The following is a 20,555-nucleotide window of genomic DNA, read 5'->3' as shown; positions in this document are numbered from 1 at the left end:
ACAAGGAAAGTGACACTCAGAGTAATTAAATAACCTGCCTAAAATTACAGAGCTATTAAAATCCAGCCACTGGTAGAACCACTGTCTCTTGTAAAAGATATCAAGCATTTAGAGACTCAGCCCAAAACAATGTATATTGATTTCCTACCATGCAAGCTATTGTGTTATGTGCCACATAAGATATAGAAAAAGTAGTAAGAAAAAAAATCTACATTTTATTTAGCATTTTATTAGTCTTTTTGCTAGTCTTCTTTGATTGTTGATGATTTTGTGTTTAAATCTTGCTTCCTTAAGTATAATGTCTGCATAGTGTTTATAATACTGAGTGGACATTAAACAAATACACAGGTAATTCTTCTAATACAAGACATAAGGAAGTGCCAGGAGAGGTTTATAAACAAAGTTCTAGATCCTATCCGGGACAGGGATGTGAGAGTGGAGAGTTGGGGTTAGACTCAGGATTGATGGGGGAAGGGAGGGAGTCAGAAAGGCCACCTGGCAGAGTTTAACATTCGAGATGCCAAAGGGACTATGGCGAAGGAAGATCACCTCAGACTGAAGTGCATGAACAGAGGAAATGAGAGAAAAAAGGGAGGTATCTTTCATGGAACAGTAAGTCCAGCTTAAGTGAAACTTAAAGGTGCCCAGGTGTAAAGAGTGGTGGATCTGACAGGAAAGGTGGGGCTAGGACCGATTGTCAGGGACCTAAACCACAAATTGAAGAATCTGGACTTTATTCAGTGAAGAAAGATTTTTCTAAAAGGTTTTTGACTTGGCAAACCCCCAAATAAGAATGTTGCTTCAAAATTTTAATTTATGTGCAACATATAATGGAGAGACGCGAAGAAGATGAGAACAGAAGCACAGAGTGGGGATAGAAAAGAGGGAAGGATACAGGGACAAGGTGGAAGTAGAGACAACAGGGCTTAGGGCTGGATTCTTTTTCATAATTTACCCACAGCACTCCCTGACTAGCCTGTGTCTTGACCCATAACTATACTTAATTACCTATATTTAATTTAGCATTCTGGTTTCTTCCTTTTATCTCTGACCTACAGCAATGAGTATAATTTTGAGCTTCTCATTGGGTCCCATTGATTGGGACCTCAATGCCTTTTACATAACTATAAATCTAAGGTACTTATAGCTTTAAGCACCAAAAAGAAGCTTAATAACTAATTATTAAATTGTTAATTATTGTTAAACTGAATGAGAACTGCTGCACTTCCAGTTTCCTTGTTTAGAGCTACAGATACTTGTTTTGCCCTATCTGATATCCCTCACAGCAAAAGATGCTCCAACTCTGTGGTGGAAGTCATATGTGGGCACAATTACTTTCAGACCATAACATCTCATTGCAAGAATAGGGCTAGTCATTCCCTCAGAATAGCTTGCTGCCTTTCAAACTTGTCATTGATGATTTAAAAATACATTTAAAAATTATTTTTCTGTTTTTCATGAATTAAGTGCTTAACAAGCTTCAAGGCTAATGAACAATGTTAAGTCTTGGCGTTTGAATTGCCTAAGCCAATTGGAATCTGACCATAGGCCTCAGTGTCTCCTCTCCACGCCCTCAGAGCTCACAGGTAAAGCAGAACAAATTAAAGAAGACTCTACTTTGGAAATGTACACAATACCCCGATTTCCAGGCTGGTGCATTCTCCAAGACTGCTTTCTAGCTACAGGAGGTAAGAAAAGAAGAAAGAAAAAAAATGCCTGCAAGAACTTGCCAAAACTAATGACATCTCGTGACTCTACAGCTGATGTCTCAGGATCACTGAGGGAGAGAAACAGTTTGTTGTTCAAAGTCCCTGTTTCATGTGTCTAACAAGTGACTAATAGACTCAGAGATCTCCGATATCTCAAAGTCAGAGATCTTGTGGGACTAGGCCCTTGCAAGTTTAGAAAAATGGAAGGAAGAAAAAGATAGAAAAGCAAACAAAAATAGTTCTTGGATTTTTAATTCCTTCTTCTTTTTCTTTTTAAATATCAAACTCCATGAAAGAAAAAAAATTACGTAATTTGAACTTTCAAAGGAAACTTAGGAAATAAAAGCATCTCGTGGTTTGGATGTTAAAAAGATATGAGGAGCTTGCCCTCTTTCTCTCTTTCTTGGGTATTTACTTAATGTTCTCAAGATGTCACTGTAGAAGAAATAGTCCATTCTGTCTATAGATATCCTTGTGATACTGGGAATCAGTCCCAGAAACCAGGGTCACAAGCATGTATAATGAGAAGCATTTACATGAGCATGATCATGCATTTTTCAAGGCAGATCTGAAAGTATTTCTTGTTTGGTTTATAAAAAGCTTGAAGCCATAGAAGAGAAAAAATAAAATAAAGGCAAGTTTGGAAGATTCACCATGACAGAAAGGCAAGGTGAAGAATGTTCATAACTCTGGCCCACTTGGGTTTCCTCCAGGTCTTGCCTAAATGGAACACACAATAAAACAAACAAACAAACAAACAAAAACCCTCTGAATCACATGGCAGATAAACTAGAGGATTCCCAATGAAACTGAAATTATTTTTTAGAGCTTTGCTTATTCTAACGGGAAGATTTATGTGAGCAAGAACAACAACAACAACGAAAGCTTCATTATTGTAGTTAAAAATGAGACCAGAAGGCTTAGAGTCGACTGAATGCCAGCGCTCCTCGGACAACCAAATTCTCTTCCACGTCCTGAACATTGTTATCTTGCCTGATGCTATCACCTCGGGATACTTGTATTCCCAGTGTTTCTTTATCTTTAGACCATCTAACAATCTCTTTTTTCTTTCTGAAGAAATAATATTGTTTTTCTAAAGTTCAACCAGGATTAAGCTTCTGGCACCACAGCAAGTCTAGACAAATGAGTCAAAAGCATCAGCCTCGCAGTTACAATATTTAGTGCCTCATTAGTTGAAAGGAGCAAATGTTCCCCAAAGGTAATCTATCAAGAAATACAAGCTTTTTTCTCAGGCTGGATTTATAGTCAATCTACCTAGAGATGCTCCTGGCATTTTAATTTTGTGTTAAAAGTGGAGAAATGTTAGAACCACAATAATGAAATGAATTCAGTGCCCGTTAGTACAAAGGGAGCGAAATGATCATTAAAACAGTGAATACACCCATAGAGATGTATACGTACTCTGAGGACTATCATACCCATAGTAGATATACAGCACATGCCTTTCAGATTTGGTCCCAATAAAGACATTCCTTGGTTTCCATTTAGATCATTTTAAAATGGAACTGTTGCCATTTCTCTTATATATAAGAAGTCATCTTGCACAATAACACAGATAGAATGATACCAAGCCAGTGGGGCTAAAGATCCTTTGTGACCCAAATCAAAGAGTGGCATTTAAAAAAAAGTAGCTACAGATTAATCTGACATGATTCATTCTATTCGAAGAACAAAAGACAATCATTACCCTTTCTATTTTCAATTCCACTACCCCATGCTTCCAAGTGTTTGTTATTTCAGCAGCGTTTTTTATATCTTGCAAAGCACTTCTCAACCTGCTATGACTACTAACTTGGAGCTCAAACCACTGAAGCAGGAAAGAAAAGCTGATAAAAACAAAAGCCCACGCTCCCACTGCAGATAGTGTCTTCTGGGGAAGGCTATCACAACGGTTAATATTTCAACAACTGTATGTCAGAGAATTCCAAACTCTTAGAAATAGCTTTTCTTCCTATGAAAAGACCACATCGTAAGAAAAAAAAAAAAAAGACACCAATACATAACAGGGACATTTTTATATTTTGCAGGGAAATGTGAATTTCTTGAGTGCAAGTGTCAAGTAACGGTAAAATGTATTTAGTCACTTTTTTTCTAGCTAAGTCTTTCCAGCTTACCTGTGGTATCACTCCAAAGGCTTTCCTCCACTGTTGCAAAGTTATTGAATCCCAAGACACACCATCTATTTGGATTTCTCCTTCCGTGTTCAGCAGTCTCAAAAAAGCCGATAACAAAGTACTCTTCCCTGATCCAGTTCTTCCCAAGAGGCCCACCTAGAACGTAAGAGTGATGGAATTATTCCTGTAACATACAAATACCATACCATAAATGTAATCTGCTACTATACTTCAATAAAAAAAAAACATTGCATCTGTTTTATTCATCAGCACCAGGGGAAGATTTGCAACTATTCATTCAAACCCTTTAGCGCACTCCCAGCTCTGATCAATATTGACCTGGAACAGAGCAACCCCAGAACAGAATATAGAAACTGGCCATAAGGATTTGGACCTCTGATGCTGGCTTCATTTATCATTGACCTTTACTAATGGCGAAAAGGTTGAAATGCCCATTTTGCATCAAGGAAAAGTAAAGGTATGGTGTCTTAATGCATATCATTTCTAAGGATGGGCTAAAGCCAGAAGCAGAGATCGAGCGCTTGATCTAGTTCCAAACATAAAAACAAGCTTGAAAATTAATGAATCTGAAACAGTTCTAGTATTTAGATACTGTCCTTAACAAATTAAGCAAGCAGCAGGCCTGACAATAAACAAGAATAAGTTCAGTGAGCTATATATTCCCAAATAAGCTAAGTTGGGCCTTGCCACTCCTCAGTGGATAAGCACTTGGACAGCTATCAAATCAAATTCTGACATCCATCTTGATTGGCAGAATTTGGGGAAGCAAAAAGGATATTAAGGAAAAGAAAAAAAACTATTCATGTTACCTAAAGACCTTAAGAGCACAGCATGAAAATGTGAATGCCACGCATTGAAAGGGGAGATCAGTAGCTACAGGTGGACCACAGGGCGCCCCCACCCTCTATTCTGATGTCAGTTCAGACCCAGCACCTGGAGAAAGGTTCTCTGAGTGAGACAGAACATTCCCGCAGTCATTAACTACGCACTGAATAAACTGCCCAACATCTAGTGGCACTGAATAAACGTTCGTTTTCTTCCCCTTAATGTTATTCCTATTTCTTTTTTATCATTTAGCCTTTTTTACAGTAGAGCTGAGCAAGTGGTCTTTTAGAGCAGTTCTTTTCACACTATCTGTGGTAAAGGACAGTTTTGTTTTGTTTTTTTAACTTCCAATCCACTGTAAATCATTACTTTAAAAAATAGGTAATAAAAATGAATTTCTAAATGTTCACTTGCAACTATTATACTTATCACAGAGCAGTAATAGTTTGCAAACCAGAACCAATTCATGTACCACAATAAATGCTTTAGACCATATGGTAACCCATAATAATAATAGCTTATTGAACACTTATTAGGAAACTGGTAATAAATAGGCTTTTGGGATAAGTTGGTAAACGATAATAACACAATTGTCTTTCTATCCATCATAAGAGCTCTATAATGGGCATTTCACAAATGTTTGTTCTCTGCGACAAGTGAGATAATCAGATAAACCAAACACCCTGTTGAGGTTCTTCATACCACACATCACAATTGATAATTATTTTATTTATTCCTTTCTTGATTATTGCTTTTGTTCACCCCAAGAAAATAAGGTCAACATGGGCTGGGGGTCTATCTTGTTTTCCACTGAATTCTCAGCACTCAGCATAGTGGTTGGCTCCACATAACATACTCAATAAATACTTGTTTGGATTGACTGAAGGACAGTTAGTTGGAAGGATAATGGATGATGGACAGATGGCGAAGGACGTGGACAGAAGGAAGAAAGGAAGGAAGGAAGGAAGGAAGGGCAGATGAATGAATAAACTTATTTAGTTGATCTAATAACAAACGGATTTAGTCAATTTGGTCAGTTACCCAGATCAACTCTTAATTTAAAAATCTTGTGGAGTTATATGCACACTTCCATTTCTAAATCAGCGCATGTTATACAAACACGTTTACCATATGTGATGATTTTTCACACACAACAATAAAGCTTTGTGTAAGCACTCTGAATACCCTGTGTAGGTGAGGCATAGGGGAAGAGAAGAGAAGCCCAACAGGAGTAAGCGATTTGTTCTAAAGTCATATCAAGAATTTTTGATAAAACGTGCCTTAAGGTCCAGACCCCTATATCACTAGCTGGGGTTCTACTGACTGGGATAAATGACCACGTTCCCTTTCCCTAACAAGCAAATACTGAAATTTTTAGAGAACTCAGTTTTTATGTTGGGATAAGACCAGATTGAGATGCTATCTGTAAATCTTTTGTTGAGCTTTGAAGTTTTTAGCTATTGCTCTGGTTTCCTTATCTTATTGAACTGCTACATTATGTCGGACACAGTTTTCAACAGCCAGGAATCTTATTGGTTCATACCTAACAAAGTCTTTTTGTTGTTTATATAATTGGCACATAATAATACTTGTCCGGGATTTGTTTTTCCAGCCTTCTGTGATCTATTGAAAAAGGCCAGAGTACTTCCCGCAAATAAGCTTTTAAGATACATCCTAACCAAGTCAGCGTTTTCTAGTAACTTCAGTGCACCTCCTCTGAGAATTTTGGATCAAGATAAATCAAAACACTCTGTGGAGAGTTAAACAGTGTTGAGTTTGGTGCTAGTTGTAATTGCACTGTACCATGAATAGAACAGTCGCAGTACATTCTTTCCAGTGTCGTATTCACCATTTTAACACTGCCACAGATTGAAACCTCTTGTAACTATTTTTCATCTCTTTGTGGTCTCCAGAAATCAACATGCCAAGTCAAAGGAAATGTAGATTGCCCAAAGTGACAATAACTGTACCTTTTATACGTTGATAGATCTATTATTAATAAACAATAATTCTTAACATAAGTTCTTGAGAATATGCTCCTCATGAATCCAGTATTATAAGTTACTGAATGATTCAGCTACTTCACACCAATTTTTATCGAGACAGATGCCATATATGTTTAACAAATCAAATAGGCATTTAAGTGCTCATGCTGCTATGAGCTGAACACCTGATATTGTTTGAAATGTTTCTGGCATCTCAGTATTTTGAAGGGACTACAAATGGAAAAGGCAGGTAAGTTCCCTCAAAAGAACAGATCTTGAAGTACTGTTAAATATTTATTTAACCAGAAGACTGTCCAGTACTGTGGTATATACAATATACCATCTGAGGAATTTTGAGAAGTCCAGGTTTATCATGAAGGACCTGGCTCCATATTAAAACCTCAGCCTGCATTTTTGAGAGAAAAAAGGAAAAGATATTCTAATTGGGGGAAGGTGATCTGGATATTAAAATTTAAGCAAAATTCAAAAGCTTTTAAGAAAAAACTGTTTGAGATTGAAAAGAAAAATAGGTTTTTTTAAAGTAAGATTTGGGAAATATTTGCTACCTTTCTCAGGCATTGAAAATAAAATTTAAAGTACAGATTCTGGGAAGTAAAGGCCTAAATTAAGAGCAAAGAAGATAATAGGACATCTCTTCCTTAAAGTAATTGTTGTGGAAAAGTGTTTTAATATGAAGACTGAATAATTTTTCTGCACAAAATATTGATTTTTTTTCATCTTTGCACCATGCTATGGGCTGAATATTTTGTGTCTCTACCAAATTCACATGTTGAAATCCTAACCCCCAAAGCGAGGGTATTAGGAGGTGACGCCTTTGGGGGTGATTAGGTCATGAGGGCAGAGCCCTCAAGAATGAGATTAGGGCCCTTATCAAAAGGGCCCAGAGAAGCCTCTCGCTCATTCCACCAAGTGAGGCTACAATGAGAAAACAGCCATCTATGAGGAAGCAGGACCTCATCAGACGCCAAACCTGCCAGTGCTGTGATCTTGGACTTTCCAGGCTCCAGAACTGTGAGAAATAAATTTCTGTTGTTTATAAGCCACCCAGCCTATGATGTTTTGTTACGGCAGCCTGAATGGACTCAGACACATCCTATAACCAAGAACACTGAAATCCATGAAACATTATACAAGAAATGCCCATTTAAGCCCTTTTCAAGTGCTTTTTTCTTTTTTTTCCAAGAAGATAAATTAGACCACAGCTGAGCTTGCAGTGTTTTTAGATACTCAAAATAGTATACTGCATTTGAATCTGCTTCTTAAATCAGCATGCAAGAAGTATGCTTGAGGAATCTTGTAATAATTTGCAAGATGCTGTTATAGGTTCTAAGGGCAAGGGAGTAGAAATATTCTTTTTTTTTTTTTTTTGAGGAAGATTAGCCCTGAGCTAACTACTGCCAGTCCTCCTCTTTTTGCTGAGGAAGCCTGGCCCTGAGCTAACATCGTGCCCATCTTCCTCTACTTTATATGTGGGATGCCTACCACAGCATGGCGTGCCAAGAGGTGCCATGCCCGCACTTGGGATCCGAACCGGCGAACCCCGGGCTGCCGAGAAGCAGAACGTGTAAACTTGACCACTGCACCACCAGGCCGGCCCCTAGAAAAGACATTCTTAACAGAGCTGCTCAGAGTAACATTTCAAGAATCAATTTCTACTGTAAGGAAGCATACGACCTAGAAGTAGGTGTAAGCCATTCACGCATTTAAACAAGATAAAAAGAAGAAAAACAGGACTTTGGTTTCTGGTCTGGCATATAAGGAACTTGGAAGTCATCACTCTGTCCTAACAACAAGTACAAAGCTGAGCAAACTGAAGAATCAAATTCTTCTTAAATCCGTCAGAGAAGTAAAGTTACAGGACAAACCACTGCCTCAAAAAATGGAGAGACAGACAGGCAGATATAGAGAATCACAACTTACCAGAGCAGAAGCCCCTAAAAAGAAACCTCTGTAGGAACCACTGCCAGGTAGGAAAACCTAAACTGTAATATATGACAAATTCCTGGAAGCTCAGTGTGGACAAGTCTGAGAGTAAACACTCCAGGGAGGCCATTCAGGGGGACCCCACAGTTTTGCAAGTATTACCTCCAGGAGTACAGCCAGGTTTATCATCTCACAGTGAAGAACAGAGAAAAAAATCCCCTGGTGCATCCAGCAGGAGGAGGGAAAAGCAACAATTTTGAAAAATACCAAAGAATTCTGTTCTTAACAAGGCTTCCCTCAGGAGAAACTATTTCACCAGACCCTAACCTCCTGGGGCTTTTATTAGAACTTAACTGATCTGTGGAAGGAAAATACCCAACTCCAGCCCACACTAACCATCCTGTTGCACCTAAGGGAGAGAAAAATCTGAGAAACACTTGTGAAGTTCACCACTCAAGGGTAAAGACTCACTAAAAGACTGAGACCTAATCATAGAACTATAGAACACTTCCCTTTCCTTCAAACCTTACATCACTAAAAGCCTAATTATCAGACTTCCTTTTATCCAGTACATTGTGTCCACCTTTCAACAAAAAATTACAAGGTATAATAAAAGGCAAAACCACAGTGTGAAGAGATTGAGAAAGCATCAAACCAGACTCAGATATGCCAGGAATGTTGGAAATATCAGCCCAGGAATTTAAAACAACTATGAATAATATGCTAAGGGCTCTAATGGAAAAAGTAGAAAATATGCAAGAACAGATGGATATGTAAGCAGAGGTATGGAAATTCTAATAAAGAATCAAAAAGAAATGTTAGAGATAAAAAAAAAACACTGTAATATAAAGGAAGAATGCCTTTGATGGGCTCAAAGTAGCCCACTGAACATGGCTAAGGAAAGGATCTCTAAGCTTGAGGATATAACAATAGAAAACTCCTAAACTGAGAAGCACAGAGAAAAAAGACTGAAAATAAATAACAGAATATCCAAGAACTGTGGAACAATGACAAAGGTCTAACATACCTGCAATGGGAATACCAGAAGAAGAAGAATGAGAGAAACAAAAGCAATATTTGAAGCAATAAGGACTGAGAACTTACCCAAATTAATGTCAAAAACTAAACCACAGGTCCAGGAAGCTCAGAGAACACCAAGCAGGATAAATGCCAAAAAAACTATATGTAGGCAAATTATATTCAAACTATAGAAAATCAAAAATAAAGAAAAAAATCTTGAAAAAAGCAGAGGAAAAAGGCACCTTACCTATAGAGGAACAAAGATAAGAATTAAATCCAACTACTCTTCAGAAGAAATGCAAGCAAAAAGAGAGTGGAGTGAACTATTTGAAGCGTTGAGGACAAAAACCCCACCAACCAAGAAATCTGTACCCTGTGAAATTATCCTTCAAAAGTAAAGGAGTAACAAAGACTTTATCAAATAAAAATAGAAGGAATTTGATGCCAGTAAACTGGCTTTGCAAGAAACGTTAGAAGTTCTTCAGAGAGAAGGAAAATGATATGTCAGGAACTCAGATCTACATAAAGAAAGGAAAAGCATCAGAGAATGAACAAGTGAAGGTAAAACAAAAAAATATATTTTTCTTATTCTTAATTGAGCTCACAGATAACAGTTTGTTCAAAATAATAATAACAACCATGTCTTCAATTATGCATGTTTATATACATGCTTCTGTATAAATGAAATGAATGGCAGGAACAATACAAAAACTCACAAAAGAAGAATTAAACAATTTGAATAGCCATATATCTTTTAAAGAAATTGAATCAATAGTTAATAACCTTCCAAATGAGAAAGCACCAGGCACAGATAGGTTCACTAATGAATTCTATCAAACATTCGAAAAGTAGAAATTCTACCAATTCTCCACAATCTCTTCCATAAGATAGAAGCAGAAGGAATACTTCCTAATGCATTCTATGAGCCCAGCATTGACACAATACCAAAACCAAAGACATTACAGACCAACATTTCCTATGAATATAGATCCAAAAATCTTCAACAAAATATTAGCAAATTGAATCCAACAGTGCATAAAGAGAATTATACACCACAACCAAGAGGGATTTATCCCAGATGTGCAAAGTTGGTTCAAAATTCAAAAATCAATTAATATAATCCATCACATAATGGGCTCAATAAGAAAAACCACATGATCATATAAATAGATGCAGAAGTTCACTTGACAAAATCCAACACCAATTCCTGATTAAAACTCTCAGTAAACTAGGAATGGAAGGGAACTTTCTCAGCTTAATAAAGATATCTACAAAAACCCTATAGCTAACATCATATTTAAGGGTGAGAAACTCAAAGCTTTTCTGCTAAGATCAGGAACAAAGGAAGGATATCCCTTTTTATCACTCTTTTTCAACATTATACTGGAAGTCCTAGCTAATGCAATCAGACAAGAAAAGAAAATAAAAGGCATACAGACTGGGAAGGGAAAAATAAAACTGTCTTTGTTCACAGATTGACACTGTGATCTATGTAGAAAATCCAAAAGAATCAACAATAAAACTCTTGGAACTAATAGGTGATTATAGCAAAGGTCATGATTTAAGTTAACATACAAAAGTTAATTGCTTTCCTACATACCAGCAATCAACAAGTAAAATTTGAAATTAAAAAACACATTAGCATTTACCTTAAGCTCCCCAAAATGAAATACTTAAGTATAAATCTATCTATCTATCTATCTATCTATCTATATACAAGATCTAGATGAGGAAAACTATAAAACTCTGATAAACAAAATCAAAGAAAAATTAAATAAATGGAGAGACATTCCATGTTCATGGATAGGAAGACTCAATGTTATCAAGATATAGGTTCTTCCCAACTTGATCTATAGATTCAATGCAATCCCAATCAAAATCCCAGCAAGTTATTTTGTGGATCTGACAAACTAATTATAAAGTTTATATGGGGACATAAAAGATCCTGAACAGCCAACACAACATTGAAGGAAAAGAACAAAGTTAGAGGACTGACACTACTTGACTTCAATGACTTTGGCTTATAGTTGACTTAAAAGGTTGAGGCTGTATAATATGAACATCTTCACTTTCCCAACTCTTTGCTCAATGATTCTCTTTAATTCCACTTCTATTTTACTCCACTTATCTCTTTTCCTTCTGTCTCAAAAAAAATACTCCTCTACAGTGCAAAAGCAAATCCCTCCATATAGCCATCCTCTTAGATAGGTGTTCTCACTTTCTCTTTCCCACCACCAACATTGGTGTTCTACATAACTTTTCATTTCAGTACTCACTCATTCCCTAACTCTTTGCAGTCAGACTTATACTCTCACTTCTCTACATCTAATGACTATCTTAAGTTGGGATTCTCACACTTCGATGGGCATGCATTAGCACCACCTGGAAGCTGTGATAAAACACAGACCATGTTCTCACTCCTAGAGTTTTTTATTCAGTAGGGCTGGGTAGGGCTCAAGAATATGCATTTCTCACAAGTTCTCAAGTGATGCAGACGATGCTGGTCCAGGGAACCACACTTTGAGAACCACTGCTCTTGAAGATGACCAATGACTACATAGTAGCAAAACTGATTAGGATTTTCTGAGTTTTAAACTTCGTTTATTGCTTTGGCTCTCAAGACTCATAATCTCCATCATCTTGCTCCAATCTTGTCCCCTATTACATCCTTTATGCATCCCCCAATCTGACTGAAGCAGTAATGATTTTCTGTACATGCCCCATGTCTCATGTTATTCCCTCTGCATATATTGCCCTTCTTTATCCACCATTACTTGCTCAAATACACAGTTCAAGTCTCATAGTTTCATTCCAAATGCCACTTGCTATGGAAAACCTTCCCTGAATATCCCAACTCCCAGTCACAACTGATATTTACTCTTCCTCCTCTGAACGACCTTAGCATTTTACCTGTATATCTCTTATTCAAGGGTATAACTAGGTTTTGTGGAGGCTGAAGCTCATACAATTTGTAGGGGGAGCTCCTTTCAAGAATAAAGAGTTCAAAATTATAAAACCAAAATTAGGTACGTTGGAAGGAGCTCAGGCAAGCAAAGTTCTCTAAAACTTAAGCTTTGTTAGTTTTACAGTAAATCTGCCTCTGCTCTTACTGGATCTTGCATTTGCCCTTTTACATTGTCATCTTCAAGGTCAGATCTCTTTCTCTCTCTCTTTCTCTTCTTTCTTCTGCTCCTTCTTTTTCTTCTTCTAAGAGAAGCAGGTGAAAAAGAACTTTGTAGTCAGCTAGAGCTGGGGTTAATATGCCTGCTACCTCACTCACTTAATTGAATCAGTTTCTCCCACTGCACACAAAAAGGGTAATAACATCTACCTTTGGAATTATAATAAGACCAATATGATAGCAAATAAAGGTCTTTAAATGGTGCTTAGGACATGATAAGCACTCGATAAACAGTTTCCCTCACTGGATGCCAAGATCCATAGCCTTATATGAATAATTTCCAATTCGCTTAAGGCACCTAGAGAGTTCCCTGCAAGAATAGTTACTGAACACACATGGCCTGTTTTCTATATATAGGTTCAGAGAAAATGAAATGCCTGAACGTACTGCTTTTTCCTCATTTTACAGCATCTCTGATTACTACTCTCACATCAAGGAAATAACCTAGAGAAATGAGTACTCTGCAAATTCTGTCACTCGACTAGGAACTGGTTGAATTTAATTGAGTGGGCAAGTGAGAATTGGTAAAGCAAAGGGATGGGAAGATGTCAGGAGGAGGGAAAGCAAATCATTTACCAAGGCTTTCCACCCTGGTTTATATCAAGCTATTGGTTGCTGTTATAACTTGATGTCAGTGCTTTTGGCATCCATCCTGGTGACCCCAGGAATACTCTCACTGCCTATAGCATTCACTGAAGCGTAAAGTAAAAGAGAGTAATTAATTACACCTTTCCCAATGCAAGGGAGGAGCGAAGGCAAATCATCAATTTTACATAGTTCCAAAGCATAACTGTAACATTTCTCCAAGTTCAATAAAGAAGCAAAAATGTCAAAAAATTCAGAGATTTCATCAGGGCTTTGAAATAACCAAAATGCTCATAAACAACCTCCTTCTAATACTAGGAGTAAATTCTATCTAAAATCTAGTCTTTCCATTTATGCACATTTAAAATTGTTTTCTTTCAAAAGAAGAAAAAAACCAAATCCCATTCCTGAGCAGCAACACAATAGAGAGCTAATTTTAGTAGTGTATGATTTATGTATCTTAACTATAAGATAAAAAGGTGACTCAACATTTCCAGTGTGCCATCTTAAGCCATTTAGCACGGTACACAGGGACATTTTGTTCATCCTATACGTACTTTTTTTTTCTAACAGAACTTTGTCCAGTGCATTAAATTATCAAATATTCCTAAACCCATGGGGAAAAGCAAGTGATAATAGTCTATTCCTGTGTTCATGACAGAGTTGGTGGTCTAAAAAATTTTACTGACTGTTAACAGTTAAAAAAAAATCTCCATTTGAAATGAAATCACAAAGAGATGAAATTTTTAAATTCATTTTTCATAAGAACTGGCTCGCTTGTATTCTATCTCACTAAAAAAACAAAAACAATCAAAACAACATAATACTCTTCTGTAGATTTATAGAATGGTCCAAATTAAGAGATTTGAAGACAATATAAAATCACACTATAGTGCATTAAGTATCAGGAAAATGACCATCTCCTTCTCCAAGAATCAATTCCAGAATGGGTACATTTTAGTACCTTCTGTGTGTTCAGCCCAGTGCAGAGATCCATAAGGAACACTTCAAAATAATGCATGGTTATTTTTGCTTATTAAATAATAAAATTATTGCTTATTAAATAATTTTTGTAAATTTATTTACAAAATTTACTAAAGGTTAAATAAGTTATACATTATTAGGAAAAATTAAACAATCCATACCTTGAGGAAAATGCCAACTAAACGAGCAAACCAAAAAAGCTAAGAAAAAAAGTACCACTTGTTTGACAGAGTGTCTATTAGGTAAAATTTAAGAAGACATTAGATGAAGTCAGCAAGAAAATATTTGTCTTACCTGAAATGGAAGATAGTTTTAAGATGCAAAATCTAAAACATGTTATAATTTTGGTTTAGTTAATGGCTTCCTTAGTTAGTAACCTAGCAAGCAATTAGATATTTTGCAAGTAGAATCACATTTAAAATTGACATATTATATAGATTCAGGACTCTGCAAAGAAAAGCTTCACAGGAAAACATAATGATTTCATACAATAATAACTTGAAATATGTGTATTCAGTATTAGTCCCGTCTACACTCATAGCGTTACAAATGGATTCTACTAACACATTGCTCTAGGCTACTAAGATCCACTTAATTGAACACAGATCTAACAAAACAAGCAACATGTAAATCTCACCCTCTGGCCAGGGCTTATTGAGAAGGAAATGTTCTCCAATATGGCATTCCCACCATCTGTATATTTTGCTGTGAGGTCTTTGACGGTCATTTGGCCCCCTGAGGGCCAGATGTCATCTTTCTTTACATATTGATTCTCAATAATCATAACTTTTGAGAGCTGGCCATCCTTAGATGGTTTGACTGACTTGGTAGGTTTACTGTCTTCTGTTGGCATGTCAATAAACTTAAAGACTCGGCTCACAGATCGCATCTGAAATGAAAAGAACAATATTTTATTTTTGTTTGTTTAAGAGCTGCAGGCAATGTCATAATTAGTTGGATGTTTCCTAAAACATAACTTGTAAGATGTGACGCTAGCTAGTCATCATTTGGTTATTTGTCAGAAGGTTTTTCAATGAACTAAGAGGAAATAATTGGATATAATTAAAAGCTGAACCAAAGAAAATTAACTAGGATTTATAATAAATGGGCTCTGTATAGACCTGTTTGTTTTTCTGATCACTTAATTCTCAGACATGAAAGCCACACATAAATAGCCAAACTATACTCAAGAGAATAGATGATGTCAAGGGGAAAATTTTTTCTACTATGAGCAGCACTGTACAATGTTGTACAACTGGTATATTGTAATAAAATGTTCCACACCTCAAACCGCTATGGAAGATTCTTGCCTTTCTCTTGAACTGCCTTAATAACTATCTACAATTCTATGTATCAGGTAGGTGGTAAGTGGACTCTTGATGCTCAGTAAATTTTGAATAACTTCACAATAATCTACAAATAAATTTGTCATTGGCTTATATCTGTAGTTAAATAATTTTAATAATATAATAATTCATAATTTTCCAATAATTTAATAATTTTAATCTAAATTACTTAAAAATCAATTTCCACTGCTGAGCAGAATGTGACTGCGTATAAGGGGTGTATTTGAAATTAAATATGCAACTGCTTTATAAACCTATTCATATAACATTTAATAAAGTATATCTTTAATGTACACAGAAATAAAAGTGCTCAACTATTTCTTAAAGGTGTTTAGTTAAATTGTTTAACAAGAATATATTTCTCCGAATAATTATGATTTATTAGAACTTGGAATATGATTTTAAAAATAGCCTGGCATATAATAGACACCCAATAAATATTTGAAAAATTAATAAATGAATAAAGGATTGAATATGTGAATGATTAAATATATATGAATAGATAAATGAGTAAGAAGAAGAGTTGAAGACTTTGAATTCATTCAATTTCTATTTTTGAAAGATATCATCCTTGATCCTGTGGCTCAGGCCTTCCCAGGTGTTAATAGCCTACTGGACAGAAACATACTGCTTTTTTTGTCTTAAAAGTAATTGTTGATTCTGGCTTCATTCAGTCAAGAATTTAACCTTCTCCTTTTCAAGGTTAATTTATTATCATCTTATTTATAGTTAGGGCTTAGATTATTAGGAATGATTCTTTTTACAGAAAAGAAAAAGGTGGGAAGAAATGTATTTGGAGCATTTACTTCTATTATTTCTATTTTTCATTACCAAAAGGTGAAATGGGAAGACTTCTTCATCTTTAGTATGATAGATAAATCAGAGTTTAGATACTGATCCTTACTTGAACATTAAAGGGTCCATCTTAGCAAACCTAATTGTATTGCCTGTTTTCACATGCCACTGATCAAGCTTGCTTCTATCTAGTAATTCTGTCCTTCAGTTTCCTTCATCTTGAAGATATCTTTGAATTCTCTTCAATAATTATTCAAGGTTTAAGAAGAGAATCCTTTGAAGCCACTGTTAATGGAAGTAAAAAGCATCCAAATCCACATTCATCATGAATAACTCCATAGGAAGTGAAAGGCACATAATCACTACTGCGCCCACATACGATATTTCAAATTCCAAATTATGGGTGACTTTCAGGGGTGGTTAAATCCTGATTTAGTTATTTTTTATTAACTTTGAATTAAAGTATACTCTTGCATTTCACTGTCGTTAATTTTCATAGAGAGCTGCTAGCGTATACAACGTCTGGAAGATAAATTAGAATTGTAACTACCACTGAGATGGAACTGCTAGAGAAATAGCTCAAATGCATTTAAAATGTCTTATTGTATTTATCCTGCATAAGAATAACATCACTCTCTTGAAATGATTGAAATAAATGTAGAAGTTTAGCTTACCTTTATAAAATAAAGTTGAGGCTGTTTACATTTCTGCAAGTCAATGCTGTGAAGAAAGCTAAACTAGTCTTTGTTAAGTGCTTTAGGGTGTCAAGAAAGACACTATTTAACAAAAACCCTTTGTATATTAATGCTTCCAAACAATCGACAAAACATTTAAGTAGTACTATCTAAACTACTCAAAATTATATGTAGTATTATTAGAAAATAAGGACATTCAAAACCACTATTTTGGCAGCACTGACATGTAGGATGCAATTTTTTTGGTAAGGATTTGAGTCTGAGCACTGCAAACTACATTCTCCATTAGTGAGGCTCACCACTGAGGGCCAATCCAGACCTTCTAATGTTAGATGTGGTAAATGGAACATATCTATCAAACTTGGAAAATGAAATTTTCAACTCATTATCATACAGTCTAGTTGCTTAAAGAGGCCCCAAAACAGGCTATTGTAGTTACCCACAGCATGGTCAAACAGGTCTGACCAAGAACAAGTTTATCTTAACAATGGGCACTCATCCACAGCACATGAGCAGACATTCATTCAATTCAATGGGTTAGAACACTTTCTTTTTTTCTTTTTCTTTTTCTTTTTTTGGGGGTTAGAACATTTTCTGATGCGCAGAAAAGGTGGCTAGTGCAGACACCTGGATTATCTGCCTTAGGTTCAGTTTGCAGCCACTGAAATGCCATTACCAAATAGATGATGTGGTCAGATACTACTATGAGTTACTGACTAATTGGTTGTAGTCTACAATTTGCACATTCTACTTCCACTGCCTCTTGAAGGAGAAGCCACAACAGAACCAGAGCACAGGAAATCAATTCTGGTCTTCAAGTTTCAAAAATGGGTTCTTGGAGTCCAAGATTGATAGTTTGAAAATTTTGAGTCACATGAATATTGGCTTTTAAACTTCAAAAGCCAAAACCTCAAAGACTAACAGAATAGTGTTTATGCAAAAATGGTAGCCATAGACAAATTCATGATGGATGAGAAACAACTCTTCTCCTCACCCCACAGTCTGACTCATGAATGGGCAAAGCAAGACAGTGTAGACACAGGTTTCGCTTATAAAGAGTCTTGCCTTGCAACCTAACCCTGGTTCTATCCTCAAGTAGATGTGGGGAATTTTAGAACACAGGAGGTCTATGCTTCAATTCCAAGGTGAAGCCCAGGAAAGAGGCACACTTGAGAGAAGCTTCCAGTGCCGGGCATCGCATGGGGGCAGTAGAGTAGAAATGGTTGCTGGGCATGTCTAGACACAGACAACTTGACGTAGCTTCAGATTTCCCTGTATTTCCAGACTAGTGCTGAAGGGAAGCCAAATAATTCCAATCTTTGATCCCTCAGGGATGATCAAGGGAGAGCTCACAGGATCAGAAGGACAAAAACTCAACCTACCTGAACTGTACCCCTCTGGTCAGATAAGAACATCACTGCCTTAGAGACAGTGAGCACAGACAAGGGACAACCTGGGGCCAGATGCTCCCTCCCTCCAGTGTCCTGGTATTCTGGAAACTCTACTCAGAACTTAGATTCACTTCTGGTAAGATCTCTGAATTTGCTGAGATTATTTCTTCCACTCAGTGGAACTCATGTTCAAATAGAAAATAAATTTGACTACAGCAAAAACAAAGCTATATTTCTTGTACACTTGATTTCATAACCAAGGATTCATAGCTGTGACGAGGGATGGATCCAGGTTTTGTGGAACCTAAAGCTTAAGTAACTTGGGGAACTCTTCTTAAGAAAAAGAATCAAAATTCCACATATATAATTAAGTAGAGGGCCTTTGAAGGGATTCACGCAAACAAGGGGACCTGCCGGTAACGTTTCATGGGGTTCATGTTAAAACCACTGTGCCTGGGGGCCAGCCCCGTGGCCAAGTGGTTAAGTTTGTGCGCTCTGCTTGGGCGGCCAGGGGTTTCGCCAGTTTGGATCCTGGGTGCGGACACAGCTCTGCTCATCAGGTCATATTGAGGCAGCACCCACATGCCACAGCCAGAGGCACTCAAAACTACAATATACAACTATGTACCGGTGGGAAGACTTTGGGAAGAAGAAAGAAAAGATCGGCAACAGATGTTAGCACAGGCGCCAATCTTTAAAAAAAAAAAACATTGAAATTAGTTGTTCTAAATCCTTAAAAAAAAAAAACCCACTGTGCCTCTTTCAATAACTTTATTCAAAGCACTCCTTGTTGTATCCTCCCCATCTAGTGCTAAGCATTGGGCAGTTCCTTAATAAATTTCTGTCAAAATGAATAAATTTATTGTTCTACCTCATATGCACAAAGCAGTGTCTGTGCAGGCAGAAGGACAGTGCTGTGAGCATGTCAGTAGGTGACCCAGGCTGCAATTGTACCTTCCGCTTCTCAGTCTGAAAGTAGACGTTGCTATTTGGATTAGAAGGAAGTTGCAACATACCAAACTATTTTTAGTCACATTTATTTGTTTTCATTGAGTGTTTTAACCTAACTTAATCCTTTCTCTATTTTAGAATGCCCCTTAAACATTTTCAGGTGCTATGAAAAACTGCTGTGCCATTGTCCAGCTGTCTAGATGGAACTGGATGGAACTTCAGACTTGGCAACCATCAGTGTGACTGTAGAGAAGAGCAAACTCCTTAACCTTAAGCTGCTGCTTCCTGCGCACAGAAAAGCATTGCCCAAGTAAGAATGGGGGCCAGCTCTGTCTGGCCCACTGACAGGAACGTCTCATTGTAGCCTTCACCAGCTTAGGTGGGAGCACTTGTCTCAGATTTTGAGAGGTCAATGAAGAGACTCATCCACTGAGACACTGAACATATTTTTTATATGAAGAGGAAAATGATATGATTTGCACAGACTTCTATAAAATTGGAGTTTAGTCAAAACAAGGTGGGGTTTTTGCTTGAGAATAATCAGCTTTAAATTTTTTGCTTCATTATTTAAATTGATTATGATCCAAGTATTCTCCTGAGTCAATCTTTAAAACTGAATCTCCTTATCTTTATAAAAACGTCTAAATTATTAATCTAAGCATCAAGAGAACAGTCTTTTGGGAGTGTGATGGTCTTAACGAAAAGACAGTTCCACGCCCTCATCTCAACCTTACTTTATAAGCGACATGTTTAGTAAAAAAGAAAATGATTCCTGATTTTCCTTTTCAGTTTTTGCTGACAAAAGAGGGTAGAGAAGGCCTAAAGATCTTTTCTCGAGTAACTCAGGAAGCCAGGCTCCTCTCCCTCACAAAACTATTTGCTCTATTTCCTTTTATCCTTTTGATGGTTTAGAAACCAGAGCATCAAAATTATGCATTAACGCCTGAACTACATGTCATAATACCCCAGGAGCCATGATAATGGAAAC

At 36.7% G+C, this 20,555-nt stretch overlaps 1 protein-coding gene across 3 annotated transcripts in view; it reads right to left on the bottom strand.

The window, feature by feature from the left end:
- The window catches only part of CFTR (CF transmembrane conductance regulator), a 167,334-nt gene that overhangs the window by 19,122 nt on the left and 127,657 nt on the right, over positions 1–20,555 (bottom strand). For all 3 annotated transcript variants that reach the window (XM_070616359.1, XM_008519582.2, XM_070616358.1), the window contains 2 exons: positions 15,027–15,278; positions 3,845–4,000 (listed from right to left, as the gene is read on the bottom strand). In XM_070616359.1, coding sequence (XP_070472460.1) covers positions 3,845–4,000; positions 15,027–15,278 — 408 coding nt within the window. The remainder of the gene's footprint in view (positions 1–3,844; positions 4,001–15,026; positions 15,279–20,555) is intronic.

The sequence above is a fragment of the Equus przewalskii genome, chromosome 4 (assembly GCF_037783145.1).
Source record: "Equus przewalskii isolate Varuska chromosome 4, EquPr2, whole genome shotgun sequence".
Taxonomy (NCBI): Eukaryota; Metazoa; Chordata; class Mammalia; order Perissodactyla; family Equidae; genus Equus; species Equus przewalskii.
Note: the sequence above shows the minus strand (reverse complement) of the source record. Positions and strands in the feature narration are given on the sequence as shown.